Source organism: Ornithodoros turicata, chromosome 1 (genome assembly GCF_037126465.1).
Source record: "Ornithodoros turicata isolate Travis chromosome 1, ASM3712646v1, whole genome shotgun sequence".
Taxonomy (NCBI): Eukaryota; Metazoa; Arthropoda; class Arachnida; order Ixodida; family Argasidae; genus Ornithodoros; species Ornithodoros turicata.
The window spans coordinates 130536838-130551387 of NC_088201.1; the positions used below are offsets into that span (position 1 = coordinate 130536838).

Here is a 14550-nt window from a genome sequence, read left to right on the forward strand (position 1 = left end):
ACCTACGGGAAATATGTATCCCAAAATGTCATTTATGCAAGAATAATAAAGTATTATCAAGGTAAATTGCGTGTACGCGAGTGCAGGAATAAAATACTGTTCGAGCACTAGATTTTCCAGATCGGCATTGTAAGCGCGGTGTGCAGGCAATGTTTATAGTCTAATATACCGCCGCTAGTACATTCAGTTGAGAGCCTCCGAGATACCGACATCGCCGGAGAGCTTTGATAACATATGAAGTAACTTTTCCGTGGTCACCTCCTGATTTCTTTAATTTGCAATCGACTAGCGCACTCAGTGCTGGCAGTCTTCAGTTATAATGCCATCTGTGTATGTATTGCCCATATTACCATTCATACTATCCGGTCACATTTGTACGTCGGCATATCGCCAGTATCCACAAGCACAACGGCACGAAGAAGAACTAAAAAAATTCATAATCAGTCAGTAGAGACGCCAGTAACTTGTGAAAACAATAAATACAGCGTAAATATATAGCAACAAAATAAAAGTAACAAAGTAGTCATACAGCAATAGGAGACAAGCAAAAAGAGCTGAGTGCCCCGAATCGAACTGCAGATCTGTCGTCTCAAAGTCCGACACTTTACCTCCCGACAAACAGCGCAGGGGTGCGTGTTGCCTTAAGGTGCGTTCCCACTACCGGGCGGGAGTGCGGAACGGCGCCCACAACGGCAGAAACGGCACTTGAGTGCCACCGGACAGCCGCCTTCCGGCGTCGTGCAAGCAGTCGGTCCCTGCGCGACTGACACCGTCCGCCGGGAGGTCACTGACCAATCACAGTAAAGGCGAGGAGGACGGCGTTTCCCCTTCCGCTCGAAACCGTGTTTCCGTGTTGTCTGATGTTGTCGCGGCGCACGTGGTTTTTCCACGCTTGCTGTATAGCTATGGACCGCGAAATGGAGCTTCTTTTGGAACGCATAAAAGACTTCAGGTACCTGTACGACAAAAGTGAACCGAACTTCAAGGATACACAGATGAAAGAAGCCAGGTGGGAAATGATCGGCAAGGAATTCGGAATGTCGGGTAGGTCGTGGTTTCCGTGTTTTTGTTCACATTCGGTGATGTCAGGGGAACGCGTGGAGCAGCTGGAGACTCAAGCCATTAAACTTGATACTCCGATGTGATATACGTTCTTTTCAGGAACAACGTGTGAAAAGAAGTGGCGCAACGCGCGAGATCACTGTGTGAAGATACGGAACAAGCTAGCATCTGCATCCCGTAGTGGAATGGCGGCGGCTGCGCTGCCGGCAGTGAAATGGCCTTATTTTGAGGTTGTTTCAAGTACGTTGGGGCCATTACCATCGGGGTCGTAAGTACATGGAAACAGTCAATTTTTCAGACAAATCTGTTCTGCTGAAATTATCGTTTGCCGCAGGTATATTACGAATGTTCGCCCCGAAATGGTGCCACCCAGGTATGTACTATTATTAGCAATGTTAGGCACATTTACGTATAAAACAGCACGGCCTTGGCCAGCTTAATGTGAGTCAGCAAGACACATTGTCTGCATTATTGTTCCTGCACTGTTAATACCTTGGTATCATTATGTTCACTTGCAGAAACACTGGGGTTTCCTGTAGCCAGCCTTCCCGGCCATCTTCTCCTCCAAGTGCAAATGCACAGGAAACAGCTAGGGACCTGCTAGAGTCGATGTAAGCTATGTGTTGCATTTTTATCAGCACTAGCTATGGTTTCCCTTTGCCATGCCGTGTTCAAGCGATAAGACGACAAACTTTTAGTTTACTACATGTATATATGTGTTCACGAAATGAAATTAGTGATGTCTTCCATGTGTGTTTAACAGGTACAATGGGGGTTCAAGCATTAGCACCTCTGCTGATGATTATGAACCGTAAGTTGACACACAACAAAGACATTGATGGTTTTCTTGAAGCTTTTTATATTTTAGCATAATATTCAGTTCTAGTCATGCACACGAGGAGCACTGCAATCAGGGGATGCACGCCAGTGGTCAGTCCGTATCACCAAGCGGACAAAAGCGACGAAGAACTGCTGCACATGCACAAAGGTAACACACTGAGAATGATGTGATGCAGAGAAAGTGGTGTCGTGTACTCCACGAAATGTGAAACACTTGTCAGGAAAGAGAAGGCTACTGGTGACATGGACATGGATGACACAATTCAGAAGACGCTGGATGTCTGTGCAACGAAGTTGGATAGTCTGCACCAGAAAGGGGACAACATTTGCATGAGCCACGGGATAGTCATTGGTTGGAGGCTCAAGGAGCTGCCTCGGCACCTGCGAACTGACGTGCTGCACAAAATAGACACAGCATTCTAGGAAGCAGAAATGTCGTTGTACTCAACAAATGTACGTGAATAAAGACATTATGACTGGTGATATTACTCAGTATCCCCTATGCCCTCAAGATGTACTTGTCTTGCCACGGTACTCTGCCATCTGTAGTGAAGTAGTTTGCAAGCTGTTCTCGCATTGCTGCTGCCGTCCTATTAAGATAATGTAGAGATAGTACAATTTCTCAGCTGTGTTTCGTGCCTACCTTGTTGGGTTACATCCGACACCCATTCTGTCTTCCATTCCTGGGAGTGATCCAGCTTCTGCTCGCCAAGCTCCTTCGATGACATTTCCTTCAAGGTCCTTCATGTCCGTGTACCCTGGCGGGTTGTATGCAGCAGCAGATATTGGCGATTCTTTCAGCAAAAAGTTATGCAACGCAACACATGCTTGTACGATTCTGTTTGTATTTTTCACTGAGGCCTGGAATGGACGCCTGAGAATACGCCAGCGTGCTGCTAGGATACCAAAAGAATTTTCGATTAAACGTCGTGCACGACTTAGGCGGTAATTGAAGGCCTTATGGCGGTACTGCAGCATTCCTGCATGCAAAAATGAGGGGAATCAATGCATGTTCAAATGTTTAAAACTGTTGAACATAAGGGTAGGAATTTTCAACTCTGCACCTCTTTTTGGATATGGACGCATCATGTATGGCTTCAAGGGAAATGCCTCGTCTCCCACGATGAAGTATGACATGGTGCCAGCAGAACCAACTGGCCGTGCAGATGGAATGCCATGTGTGCTGTTCTCCAATATTTCCTTCAGTTGCGACCTTGCAAATATACCGCCATCACTTTCACTTCCCATGTGGCCTATGTAAACATATGTGAATCTAAAAGGAAAAATGTATGCAGCTTTTCAAATCTGACAATGTTGTGCTAGATACAAAAAACAGAAAATCAGGATGGGGACTCACCTATAGCCACCATCACAAGTAACACAATGCTGAAACTTTTCTTGTAGTTGAAATAAGTGGAGCCTGATTCAGGGGGGCACTGGATCGTCACGTGTTTCCCATCAATGCTGCCGAGGCAGTTTGGGAAATTCCATTTCGCCTCCATATCTCTAGCAATCTGAAACAACCACCACAACACGCGAAAATTATACCATCCAGCCACAACTAAGCTTTATGACTGTGCAGATTACCTCTTTCCACTCCTCGGACGTAGACGGCAACCACAGATACTGTTGTGCTAAGCACTTCCATATAGCCTCGCATGTGTCGGAGATGATTTTGCTGGAGGTGGATCTGCCTACCAAAAAGTTGAAGGACGTGCCTCGCACGGAACTGCCTTCCGCTAGGAACCTGAGGATTAATGTGCCATATGAGGAATTACGCATAATTATCATTTGTAACCTTGTACAAACCTAAGTGTCAGCGCCAAGCGGCCACTCGCGGGGATAGCTTTTCGAAACGATGTGTCGGCCCTCGTGATTGTCGTTTGCACCAGCCCAAGAAGAGTATCGAATGTCCGTGGCGGCATTCGAATGAAACTGAAGTAAAAATGCTATATGCAGTTGGCGTTTGATAGCTACAACGTCAGTTTGTTACATACTCCCTGAACCAAGACACGTCTCTTGAGCGAAGTCTCGGCAACAACGCTGACGCCTATCCTTCCACATCGCGATAGCGTAAGACGGGTCGTACCCAGTAGCGTCGCGAACTCTGATTCGTTTACGATCGCCTTTTCCTGAAGATGAGAGACACGTGTCAACAAAAGCACCTCAATTGTAGCGAGCACATCGTTGTCGTCCATGTTTACGAAACAAACAGGAGAGACGCCGTCGCGAAGTTGGAGTATCGCGGGTCTCGTTCTCTTCGATACGACACGAGAAACGGCGCCCGCAAGTGTGGACACACTCCTGCAATCCTCGGAGATTCCGTCGGCCGTTCTCCATTGTACGGACGCAAGCCCGGTAGTGGGAACTAGCCTTTATACGCGCGACCTTAATCGTGCACAATAAGGATTATTTCGGAGTGGGAGGCGAACTGCGTGGTAAGGCACGGCGAGTGTGGAGCCATCTAGGATCGCGAAAATTGTGAATCGGAGTTGCTCTCCGACTGGTATGGCCTCTTAACGTGACCTCGCTACGATAAGCGACCGACTGGTGGCGAACTCCGCAATGAGAACCGGGTCTGACCAGTGTTTCGTTTTTCTGTTTTTGTTTTTTTCAGGAATGCCAGGATGCTGATACGCTGTCGTCTATTGTCAACACGTGCGGAAACGGACTTCAGAAGAAAAAAAAAATAAGCAGAAAAGAAAAAAAAAACATTCGGGAGGGCCTTGCCCACCCAAGCAGCAAAATGTACTGAAAGTCGAGTGCAATTGGGGTGGATGGGTAGGTGGAAGGCCTTGAACAAACTCCTGAAACTAAAGAACATTGATAAGACACATCCGCCCACCCCTATTGCACTCGACTTTCAGTACATTGTGCTGCTTGGGCAGTCTGTCTTCCGGGTCTGCTTCCACACGTGTTGACAAAAAGCGACAGCACTGTCAACATCGTGCCACCCTCGAACGACAGATGGGTCAGACCCGGTAATGATTGCGATGTTGGCTGCCAGCCGAGCGCTTATCGGAGCGAAGTCACGTTAAAGGGAGATTGCTTGGAACTTGCGACCAGTGTATAGATAGTCACAGTCGTGTAACCATATGTGTATAGAAGCAGGGTGTCGAACCGAACCTGAACCGAAATTTTTATGACACTGGTCAACCCGAACAGGAGCAGAACCGAAAAAAATAATAATAGTAACCGGTTCGCAACGAAATGGTTCGGACGTAAAATAAGTCAGCATAAGAGTTCAAGTGCCTTTCAATTCCCGAACGAGGACACATTAGTCTCCATATCATGGATTTCGCAAGTTTTCTCCTAGCAGACAAACGAGGATATAGTATAATAGGTATGCTTTCAGCGGCTTTTTTAACGCGTCGAGGTGCAGTTGTTCTTGTGTCCGCCGCGGCTTGCGTCTCACGCCCGCGCTGGAGCGTGGAGGTAAGAAAGTAAGGAGATGCCCTAAGCGCCTCTCCCAATGCAAGCGAGCGTGCTGTGACCCGCGCATGGCATTGTGGTTAGTTGCCCACACACGTGACCCATAAACGTCACGACAAGACGTCATAAAGCATGGCGTCCTCCATGTCCGCGGCGTATCTTACCTGAATACAGAGACGAGCTGCGGCCGGATAACTTGTTTCCGCTTTCATAACATATTTGGAGTTAGAAGTTATCACACCCGTTGAAACACAAGATAGATCATCACAGTGTGGAAGCAATGGATCACTAAATCGCTAGAAGACGTACGTACGTCATCGTGACATTGCCTGGCTTCTCTTCTGTTTTGCTCAACTTTTGCTGTGATTTATCACGTGGCAAATGTTGAAACATCCAATAACCTTCAAAGTATTGTGCGAATGGACTCCTTGAATGTAAGACGTTTGCTGAAGATGAGGTTTGCTAAACTTCCAAGCCTCCGCGCAGACTGCCATAACCTCGAAACATGTGGGGATCACGTGACCTGGCAACTAGATGGGCATGGTATTGCCAGGAGCGACCGCTAGAGGGGTCCCATGGCCCTCCGATCTTATAGCTCTTTCCTTAGTTTCTTACCTCCATGGCTGGAGCGTCTGCTCTTCAGAGAGGAGGCGCCAAGCGGACGCTTGTCAAACGCTGGGTTTCCTAGCAAATGTGGCGGCCTTCCTCTGCTAGCAACTACTGTATTTTCTGGAACGCGACTGGCCATCGTCCACCGAATGAAGCAGGAATCGAGTAGGCCAGTTATGTAGCTGTATAGGAAGAATATGTGATTAAGCAAGCGAACCACATTTCCATTTATACGTGAGCTGTAAATATTAAACTAGTCACGAACACGAGAAGTGGAGGAGGGAGATACGCAGAACGGTGACCGTATGATTGATAGTGGTTTGAAAAATAAATGCAGTCCTGCTTACTGGTAGTGCCTTTGTGTTGTGGATTAGCTGGTACGATGCTGAAACTTCGGACAGAGCAAGGCTGGCAACCTGAGTTTCGACATACTTCAGTACGGTTTCAGATTGATTCACATTGGGAATGCAGAGTGTCGGCTCAGTAAGTACCGTCGTCTATGTAAAATGCTGCCCACCTTATTTGGCTTTCATTAAATGTATCTTCCTGGCACTGTCGGTGTGAAAAGAGAGATTTTGGGAATAGAAGAAAGCAGGACTACACAGCTTCATAAGCGTGGACGCTATTTGCATCCATATCTCATTTCTTTCGCTGCAGGGAATACCTGTCCACTATAAACGTCAATGGAGACTCCAGCAGTAAGCTATTAGCTACGTCTTTCCTGGTAAAAGCAGCTTTATGGGAGATATAAAACGGAAGCGTTGAACCGGTTCGCGAAACCGTTTGGGAGCTCCGAACCGGTTTGCGAATCGCTTCGATTTTTGGCGCAGCAGAACCGGAACTGAATCAGAACAAAATCCAAGCAACGCGAACCTGAACGGAACCCATATTTTTTTGCGGTTAGACACCCTGCACAGTAGCTTGTGCATTTCTCATCGCAATGAATTGTAAATAGTGTAATAATTACTAGTGTTGACGTTCTAAAAATGTCCTCAAACAACACTTGAATACGACATCATTAGCTTGGACAACAAAAGAGGAACAAATGATCAATGTTCTTTCTATCTACCAGGCTTGGTGCGGAAATACCAACCGGGAGGCACTCGCTTTGATGGTTGCCATAGACGAACATAGTCCTGACAAGTACAGGTGCGTACCTTTATGCAGTCTGTGCCTAATATGTTCGCTAAACTGACTCAGGCGCTGCTGAGACGGCAGCAATTTTTTTTCCCTCATATCCTAGATCTGCATAGCGCGTAAATGACTTTGAGCATTTTACACCGTTAAACGGGTTGTGACAGGTCATTCTCGGTTATCCCAGATAAACGTAACAAACGAAGGTTTGCACAGAACCTGCTTTGAAAGTTTCATAGCGAAGAGGGCAATAGAAACAAAGAAAATGGGCACCGCGGTTACGGAAACCCATTCGGCTCTGACATCGCAGACCTCACAGCCGCCAGTGAGACAGCGCACGACAAGTCTGGTGCCTTCGGCTGTCAATGGGAATGGACGCATCTCGGTCTGTGACCTCTGCGCTTTGTTCGGGAGTGCATTCGAGGGCTTGTATTTCGCTAACTACATGTAGAACAATAATTCTTTTTTGTGTGTGCATATGTGTTCTGGCATGCAATACAATGCGTCCATGATGTCATGAAACACATTTATGACAGTGCCTCAATCCCTATAAGTGCGGGAACTCTATTTTCTGGAACTGTCTGGTGTATTGGCATTCTTTTGAAAGTTTCGCTTACACTACCAATGGCACATGGCAATGATTTTGGATATCGCAACTAACGTTACGAAGGTTATAGGTAAAAAACGCACAACGGGCACTTCAGCACTAAAAACAAGTAAAAGCTTGAAGTTTCGGGAACAGTACTGCTCGCATAATCACATACAAGTGTCCTGGCTGAGTTGCTCATTTATTTATTAATGGTAGGTAGCAATCCGGAAGAGGGCCTGGGTGTTACGGTGGTGTCACCAAAAACTTACGTGCGCGGTGTTTGGGAGATGTGGGAAGGTATGAGGAATGTAGATAGCTCGCAAATCAATCACTGTCGGCTGCTGTTCTACGTGTCCAACATGCCGTGCATGCACTCTCGTTTCCAGACACAAATAATGAATCCTGGTGGAAAGCGTGGCGTAGTGGACTGCCGTGTATTCTTTTGTGGGGACTTTGTTCGGGCTATATCTAGGGCTGAAACCTAGGGGTAAACCCTTCTGGTTTCCATTCGCTTTCGGACCAATGTGGGCACAGTCGACTTTAACTGCTTTCGTTTTGCAGACAGCCCAATACCGATTTGCATTAAATCTACTTCCAGACACGTTTCGTGGGCAAAATACGGGGTACGAAGTTGCCGAACGCGCAATTCTTCAGCCTTGACAGAAAGCCTGCGGGCGATTCACGCTTCCCGTTTTCGCTGGTGTTCCTGTGCTCGCGTCCAGGAAATGTCAATCTCGAGTAGCCCCCGGACGATTTTTGCAGTCACGAACACAAGTCCGCGTTCCCACGTCCCGTCTCATGTCGCAATTTCACTATTGAGCGAAACTCATAGCAATTTCGAGGAAATAGATTCTTGCCCACACGAATCCATACACGACGACATGCACGAAGCAAGCGATATCTCCATTTCTCGGGGCGTTGCTCGGAGACAAAATGGGGGAGCGCCGCGCCGCCCTTCCATTGGTCGAACTATCTCATGCGCCACGATAATGTCATCGTTTGTTTTCCCAGAGGTTGCGCTAATCGAAAAAACTCGCTTAATCGATACCCGGGCACTTCTGAATATAAAAAATTGGCGAAATGGAATCACCAATGGTGCCATGCGGTCTCGTAATTGTTTCTTACCCATGTGTCGGGATGGCATAGTCCCTTTAAGCGCTCATTTGCGAAATACCTTATATATCGCTTTCGAAAGGGAAAACATAGCAGTAGATGCAGACTGTGACTTCCTTTTAAGTAGCCGACCAATGTGCAAGGCAACGCAGGTCGTGAAATGAGGGTGACTTTGTCAGTGTATCAACCACTGATCTCTATGTATAAAGGCTGGATCGCGTATGGGAGAGGGGCTCGTGGGAGAGAGGTACGCATTCGGGCCGCCATGTTGGTGGGCCCTAAAACTCTGTGTGTGCCCATTGGAAACAATGGGAGGCAACAGAGATTGTGAGTATTTATTGCGCTACAGGCGTTGATCATTGTTTGTCGTCACGCGATTTTGTAAGGTGCCAGTATACTGATGTATCCTAACGGTGTTTCGCAGGTGCCCTGCTTTTCGATTCTTAATAACGTTATGTTTTGCATTCCGAAACTAGACTGTCACTGCAGTGCAGCGCTGGAAATTGTACTACAGCACGTTTCCCAGCCAATATTTCAATAAGAAACGATGTGAGGTTAACAACAACCATGTATATAATATCCTGTGCTGCGTTCTGGACAAAAATTTTCCGTCACGAACGGTCCGGGAAAAGATATACTCGCATGACAGAAAGATATCGTTCTGTAGACTCTCAGCCGTTGTTTTAGCCGTGTATGCGTTTAGTATGATTTATATCAAGCATCGCCGCAGAAAGAGTCTTTTAGTGAACGACATGGGTGCCATGCCTCGCACATATGGACACACCGCCAAGCAGCTCAAATAATTACTTCACGCAATTCGTTCGCGCTCGTTAGAACAGTTAGTCAGGTGGTGATGTAAGCTTAATGAATTAACTTACTTAGGAAGTGGTGACACCTGCTTTAGACGCAGGACTTATCTCTTTTTGAAGTACAGCCCTTCTATGTTTGTTTGTTGCTTCCTTCATTTGTTCTGCGTATTTGCAGGCGCTGTTGTGCCAAACTGAATGTCCATCCAGCACTGACTTTGTCGTGCTTGTTATGTGGAGCACGTTACAAAAAATGCAGCTCCACATCTGAAACACCAATCAGTATCATCGTCATCTAAAAGCGGCACCGTTGTGAGACCAGACACGCTTTCTGGAGATCTTCTATGGCACTTTCCGCAGTTTGCACAATTTTCTTCAGCATCGAAGTCTCTCATAGGAACCACTTTCATTAATGACTCCCATCTTACACTTTGATGTGCAGGGGCCCTCTTGCACTACACACGTATGGTCTGCAAATTGCAACAGAACGACTTGGAGCTTGAAACAGTTGTGCTTTTGTCATTTTGGACCTCGTGTATCCTGTCTGTGAAGCGTAAACAAAAAAGTCTAACACGATATGCTTTTGTAAAGAAGATCACTGATGATGAGTAAAGAGAGTATACATTTTTCAAGTTCAACATTTATTTCTTGCACTTATGCATTTCAGGATACAATGAACGTGCAGGGAGGTCGCAAAAGACTACATTTATTGTTTTGTGACCTTCCTACAATGACAATATATATTTTAAGGATGACAATGGACAGGTACACTCTCTAAATTTGGAGCACTCAATTTTAGGTTGGAATGAGCAAAGAATAGCAACTTCCCTCCTGATATTTTCTCATATATGCTGAATTTTAAATTTAATGTGATCAACGGTAGATGTAAACAACATCAGTACCAGAGAAATGCATCCTCAATAAATAAATTTCTTCTTATAGCATATATGTGCATGCCTATTAACTGAAACGATTATCACAGTTGCCTGACATGTTTTAATATCTGAGAGTGTACTGTAGAGGCTGCTTAGATCTACAACAGTTCACACAAGGTATTATATACTGTGAATGCCTTTAAAAATCCCAAGTGACACATATGCTTTTACTTTCTGGAGGTGCTGTGGTAGTCAAAGTTTGTTGGCATTACGCAGGTTCTGCACCCATTTCTTGAGTATGTTGAGGCAGCTGTGAAGTAACCTGTATTGATGATTATTCCAATTTTTATGGTGCATCGACAACAAAGGCAATAATACATCAGAACATTGGTTTGGGTGCAACCAGTTAAAAATGAATGTTGTTTAATAAATGCATTGGACAAATGTTAAAACATCAGTTTAAAACATGGCTTACAATCCCGGTATCTTCTAAAAATTGAAAATATTAAAACCTATTCTAAAAAGAATATGGGGAACTCTTCTAAAAAGAATTATAATTATTATATTGCTGGGTGAAGGAGCCTAAGGTGTGTTTCTGATGTCAACATGTATGAAAATGTGCAAATTTGAGAGAGGCTAACCACAGTGCGTGCACTGAGGTGGTTCCTTCCTGTAAAGTAGAAACCAGTGGATGAGGAACGTGATACTTATCTGTACACCCAGTCGTATCACACTGCACAGATTATTCACTGGGTAGTCCACATGACGAAACCTGTATTGACGAGACACCACTTTTGCCTTAAAAACTGCTACAAATAGCACGGCACGCTACAAATTATTATTATCGTAACAAGCTGACGATACAGGTGAGACACAAGGCGTTATCCAAGTCGCGCCACACCACAGTCACGTAGCATTCTGTGTCACAAATCAAACCAAGGCACAAAACAATACCAATACATGAAAAAAGGTGACAATCTTGGTCTAATTACGACGTAATACCGAACTTGTGCGCGAAGGTAATTCAAAGAAATGAATGTGCACTCGCTTCCGTAGAGAACACCGTGTACCATGCTAGCAATGCATGCAAAAACGCGCTCGAGTGCTCGCACATATATTGATGACAACACTACCAGTGTACTATAACATGTTCTTTCAAGCACATTATGCACTCAAACTGTATTTGCCACCGGGTAACATGCAAGTGTGCTCGATTGAACCTCGGAAGAGCGATCAAACAACCTGCATCCAGTGCTCGTTTTGAACAAAAAACACTTCATAATGGTCAACTAAATATACAGAATAGACGCCTATTTATTCCTTGATAAAGAATTACTCACCTGTAGAAATTTAGGCCCTGTATCCTTGCCAGTACGGTTGGTACGACCGTAATTGCAAGAAGTTGCCATGATCGCTGCGGCGACTGTTGTGGGTACAGTAAGATGGCGGCCGGTTTCCTCACGCTCGCGCTCCCCATCTGCGATCCAGCCTTTTACAATCGAGATCAGTGGTATCAACGGAATATTTCCATCAAGCAGATCACTGGGCAATCAACCAAGCAATCGATGGGTCACTCTAGCGATAGGTGAACGATGGCTGCACGTTCCTGATTTATAGTATTTTTTGTTTATTGTTTCTTACGGTTGAAATACCTTTCAGGGCGTCACTGCTGCTGTACTCACACTGATATGACTCGTTCTTTTCCAGGGTGAATCCTCCACTGGCGAACATGAAAGAGTTTGCGGACGCATTTCATTGCGATAACAACTCGCCTATGGTTCAGAAGCGCAAGTGTGGACTTTGGTAACGGTATGTTCATCCAATAAATATGGTCAGACACATTTGGACTGTTTGTGCGTTGTCTCTAAAAAACAAAAGGTTATTGCACACTGAAGGAAGGGATCACCCCATCGTTCGGAAGGGTATGAACATACCCTTCCGAACTGTCTGAACATTGACAAAGGGTCTGAATTATACCACTCTTGTAGGCGCTTGGACCTTGTTAAAATTTCTATGCTAAGAAGTCAGGAGCATGCTTACCTGTCCACGGATGGAATACGGCACAGAACAATCCCAAATTTCGCGGTCACTCGACCCCCCCCCCCCCCCGCCCGCCGGCACTCTCCGCTACTATGCTGAGCCGCTATGCGGGCAGCGGCCTTACAGGATGTGAATACATTGGGAGACAGCGTTTATGCCAATTAACAGCAAAACCGAATAAATATTTGAAGATGTCATCGTCTAATACAGAAGGACACCATGTAAAGAACCCCCTAGGGACACGAAAGGCGCTAGCACAATAGAGATCTAGTACAATCTGGCCAAATGAATTTTAATGCATTGCACCTATGGGGATTTCATCGATTTTTGCACAGGGTCCATGTTTAGACTACGATTTTTCGACAGTCACTCAAATTCTGGAAATGTCATCGCCTATTTTTAGTCTGTACGTCCTCCAGGCCACATACCAACCATGGCACGATGTGTGAGTGTTAACCTTGACGCACCCAGGGCCTTCAAAGTTGCGATTCAAACAGGGTTCCCCTCCTAGGCGCTCGGCGGACGAAGTCCCAGTATTATCGTAATACGCGTGCGCTGAGACTGCACGGCCGGTCTGAAGGAGTTCGAAAGGCGGACGGCCGTTCTTTCCGGAACTCCACAGCACTGACAGAAGAGACAACTTTGCGTCGAATGAGTAAGATACAGATGATACCGTTTTGTATTTTATATCTCTTCTATATTAAACTATAATACTCGATAAAATTTTGCCGTAAAAATACCGTTTTGGAAGTGATTTTGTCAAGCGCGACTACTCAGGGTGCAACAGGGGAACAAGGCACGGGGGTTCAAACCCTGTGATCTTACTTTCACATCTAGATATTAGAAAATCAGCTTAGGACGTCATTAATATTATTTTTATGTCAGATTATATTAATCCCTGAAGTTGATGAAATTGGACATTTGACGATTTCGAGTGCCGTTTTCGAAGCGATTTTGTCAAACGCGACCTCTCGGGGTGCAACAGGGGAACAAGGTACGGGGGTTCAAACTCTGTGATGTTACTTTGACATATGCCTATTAGAAAATCAGCCAAGGACATCTGTAATATTATTTTTATATCAAATGATATTAAGCGTCTCAGTTGATGAGATTGGTCATTTGGCCCTGACGAGTGCCGTTTCGGAAACGATTTTGTCGTACGCGACCTCTCAGGGCGCAAAAGGGTGAAATTATAGGGGCCCCAACTCTGAAATCCGGATTCCACGTATACATTAATACAGATTAATACTTTTTTATATTGATTTTATATCATATCATATTATGCCCCAAATTTGATAGCATTTCACTTTATTTTGTTTTGTTTTTTCCTTCGCAAGTGGCGTTTTGAAAGCTGTTTCCTCAAACGCGACCTCTCCATGTACAGGGCAAACAGGCGCGCCCTGACACTACGATTAAGGCTATGGTCTCACTCCCCTCTGAAAAAGAGGCAACTTTGTACCAGACCTGTAGCTCTCATTTTCGTCTGTTGGTGGTGAAACTGGTGCCATTCGGAAGCTATGATTCTTGACTCGGGGGGACCGTCTTCCGATTTTCGGCCAGGCATGCGGTTGCGGCGCCATAAGGCCTGGAACATGCCAATATCTCCGATTATGGGTGATCTTTGTACGAAACTGTCGCAAAAGGGAGAGCAGATAGCGGCGCACAATTTGTTGCGTTGTGTTGTTCTGTGATACGTGCAGGGTGGACCGTCTCGCTCTTATTGATATATGACGCCGATAATCCGGAAGCGCCTACAGAAAAACATGAAAAAAGCCTTTCTTTGGCTTCCTGTTTCGAGGTGTTCTAATGTCACCACACCAGCCTAGAAGTGGCAGTGGATGGGCAATTATGCGCAAAACAATTGCTGAAAATTTCAGCATGATTGGAAGAGCACAGCGCAGGTTATTACGTTCCCAAGCCATTCCAAAACATTCCGACCAAACCGAAACTATACAGAATTTTCGGTGGCCACATCGTGGCGGAGCATGTAACTACCGTGTGATCAACTCCAGTATTCTGCAAAAGGTGGCGCTTGCGTCACTTGTGTTCG

The 14550-nt window shown here is 45.6% G+C and overlaps 1 protein-coding gene across 1 annotated transcript in view; it reads left to right on the top strand.

Annotated features, from left to right (window-relative positions):
- The window catches only part of LOC135368970 (membrane metallo-endopeptidase-like 1), a 110717-nt gene extending 98416 nt beyond the window's left edge, over nucleotides 1-12301 (top strand). The window contains exons 13-14 of the mRNA XM_064602551.1: nucleotides 7016-7092; nucleotides 12168-12301. Coding sequence (XP_064458621.1) covers nucleotides 7016-7092; nucleotides 12168-12267 — 177 coding nt within the window. The 3' untranslated portion in view covers nucleotides 12268-12301. The remainder of the gene's footprint in view (nucleotides 1-7015; nucleotides 7093-12167) is intronic.
- Nucleotides 12302-14550: the final 2249 nt, after the last annotated feature.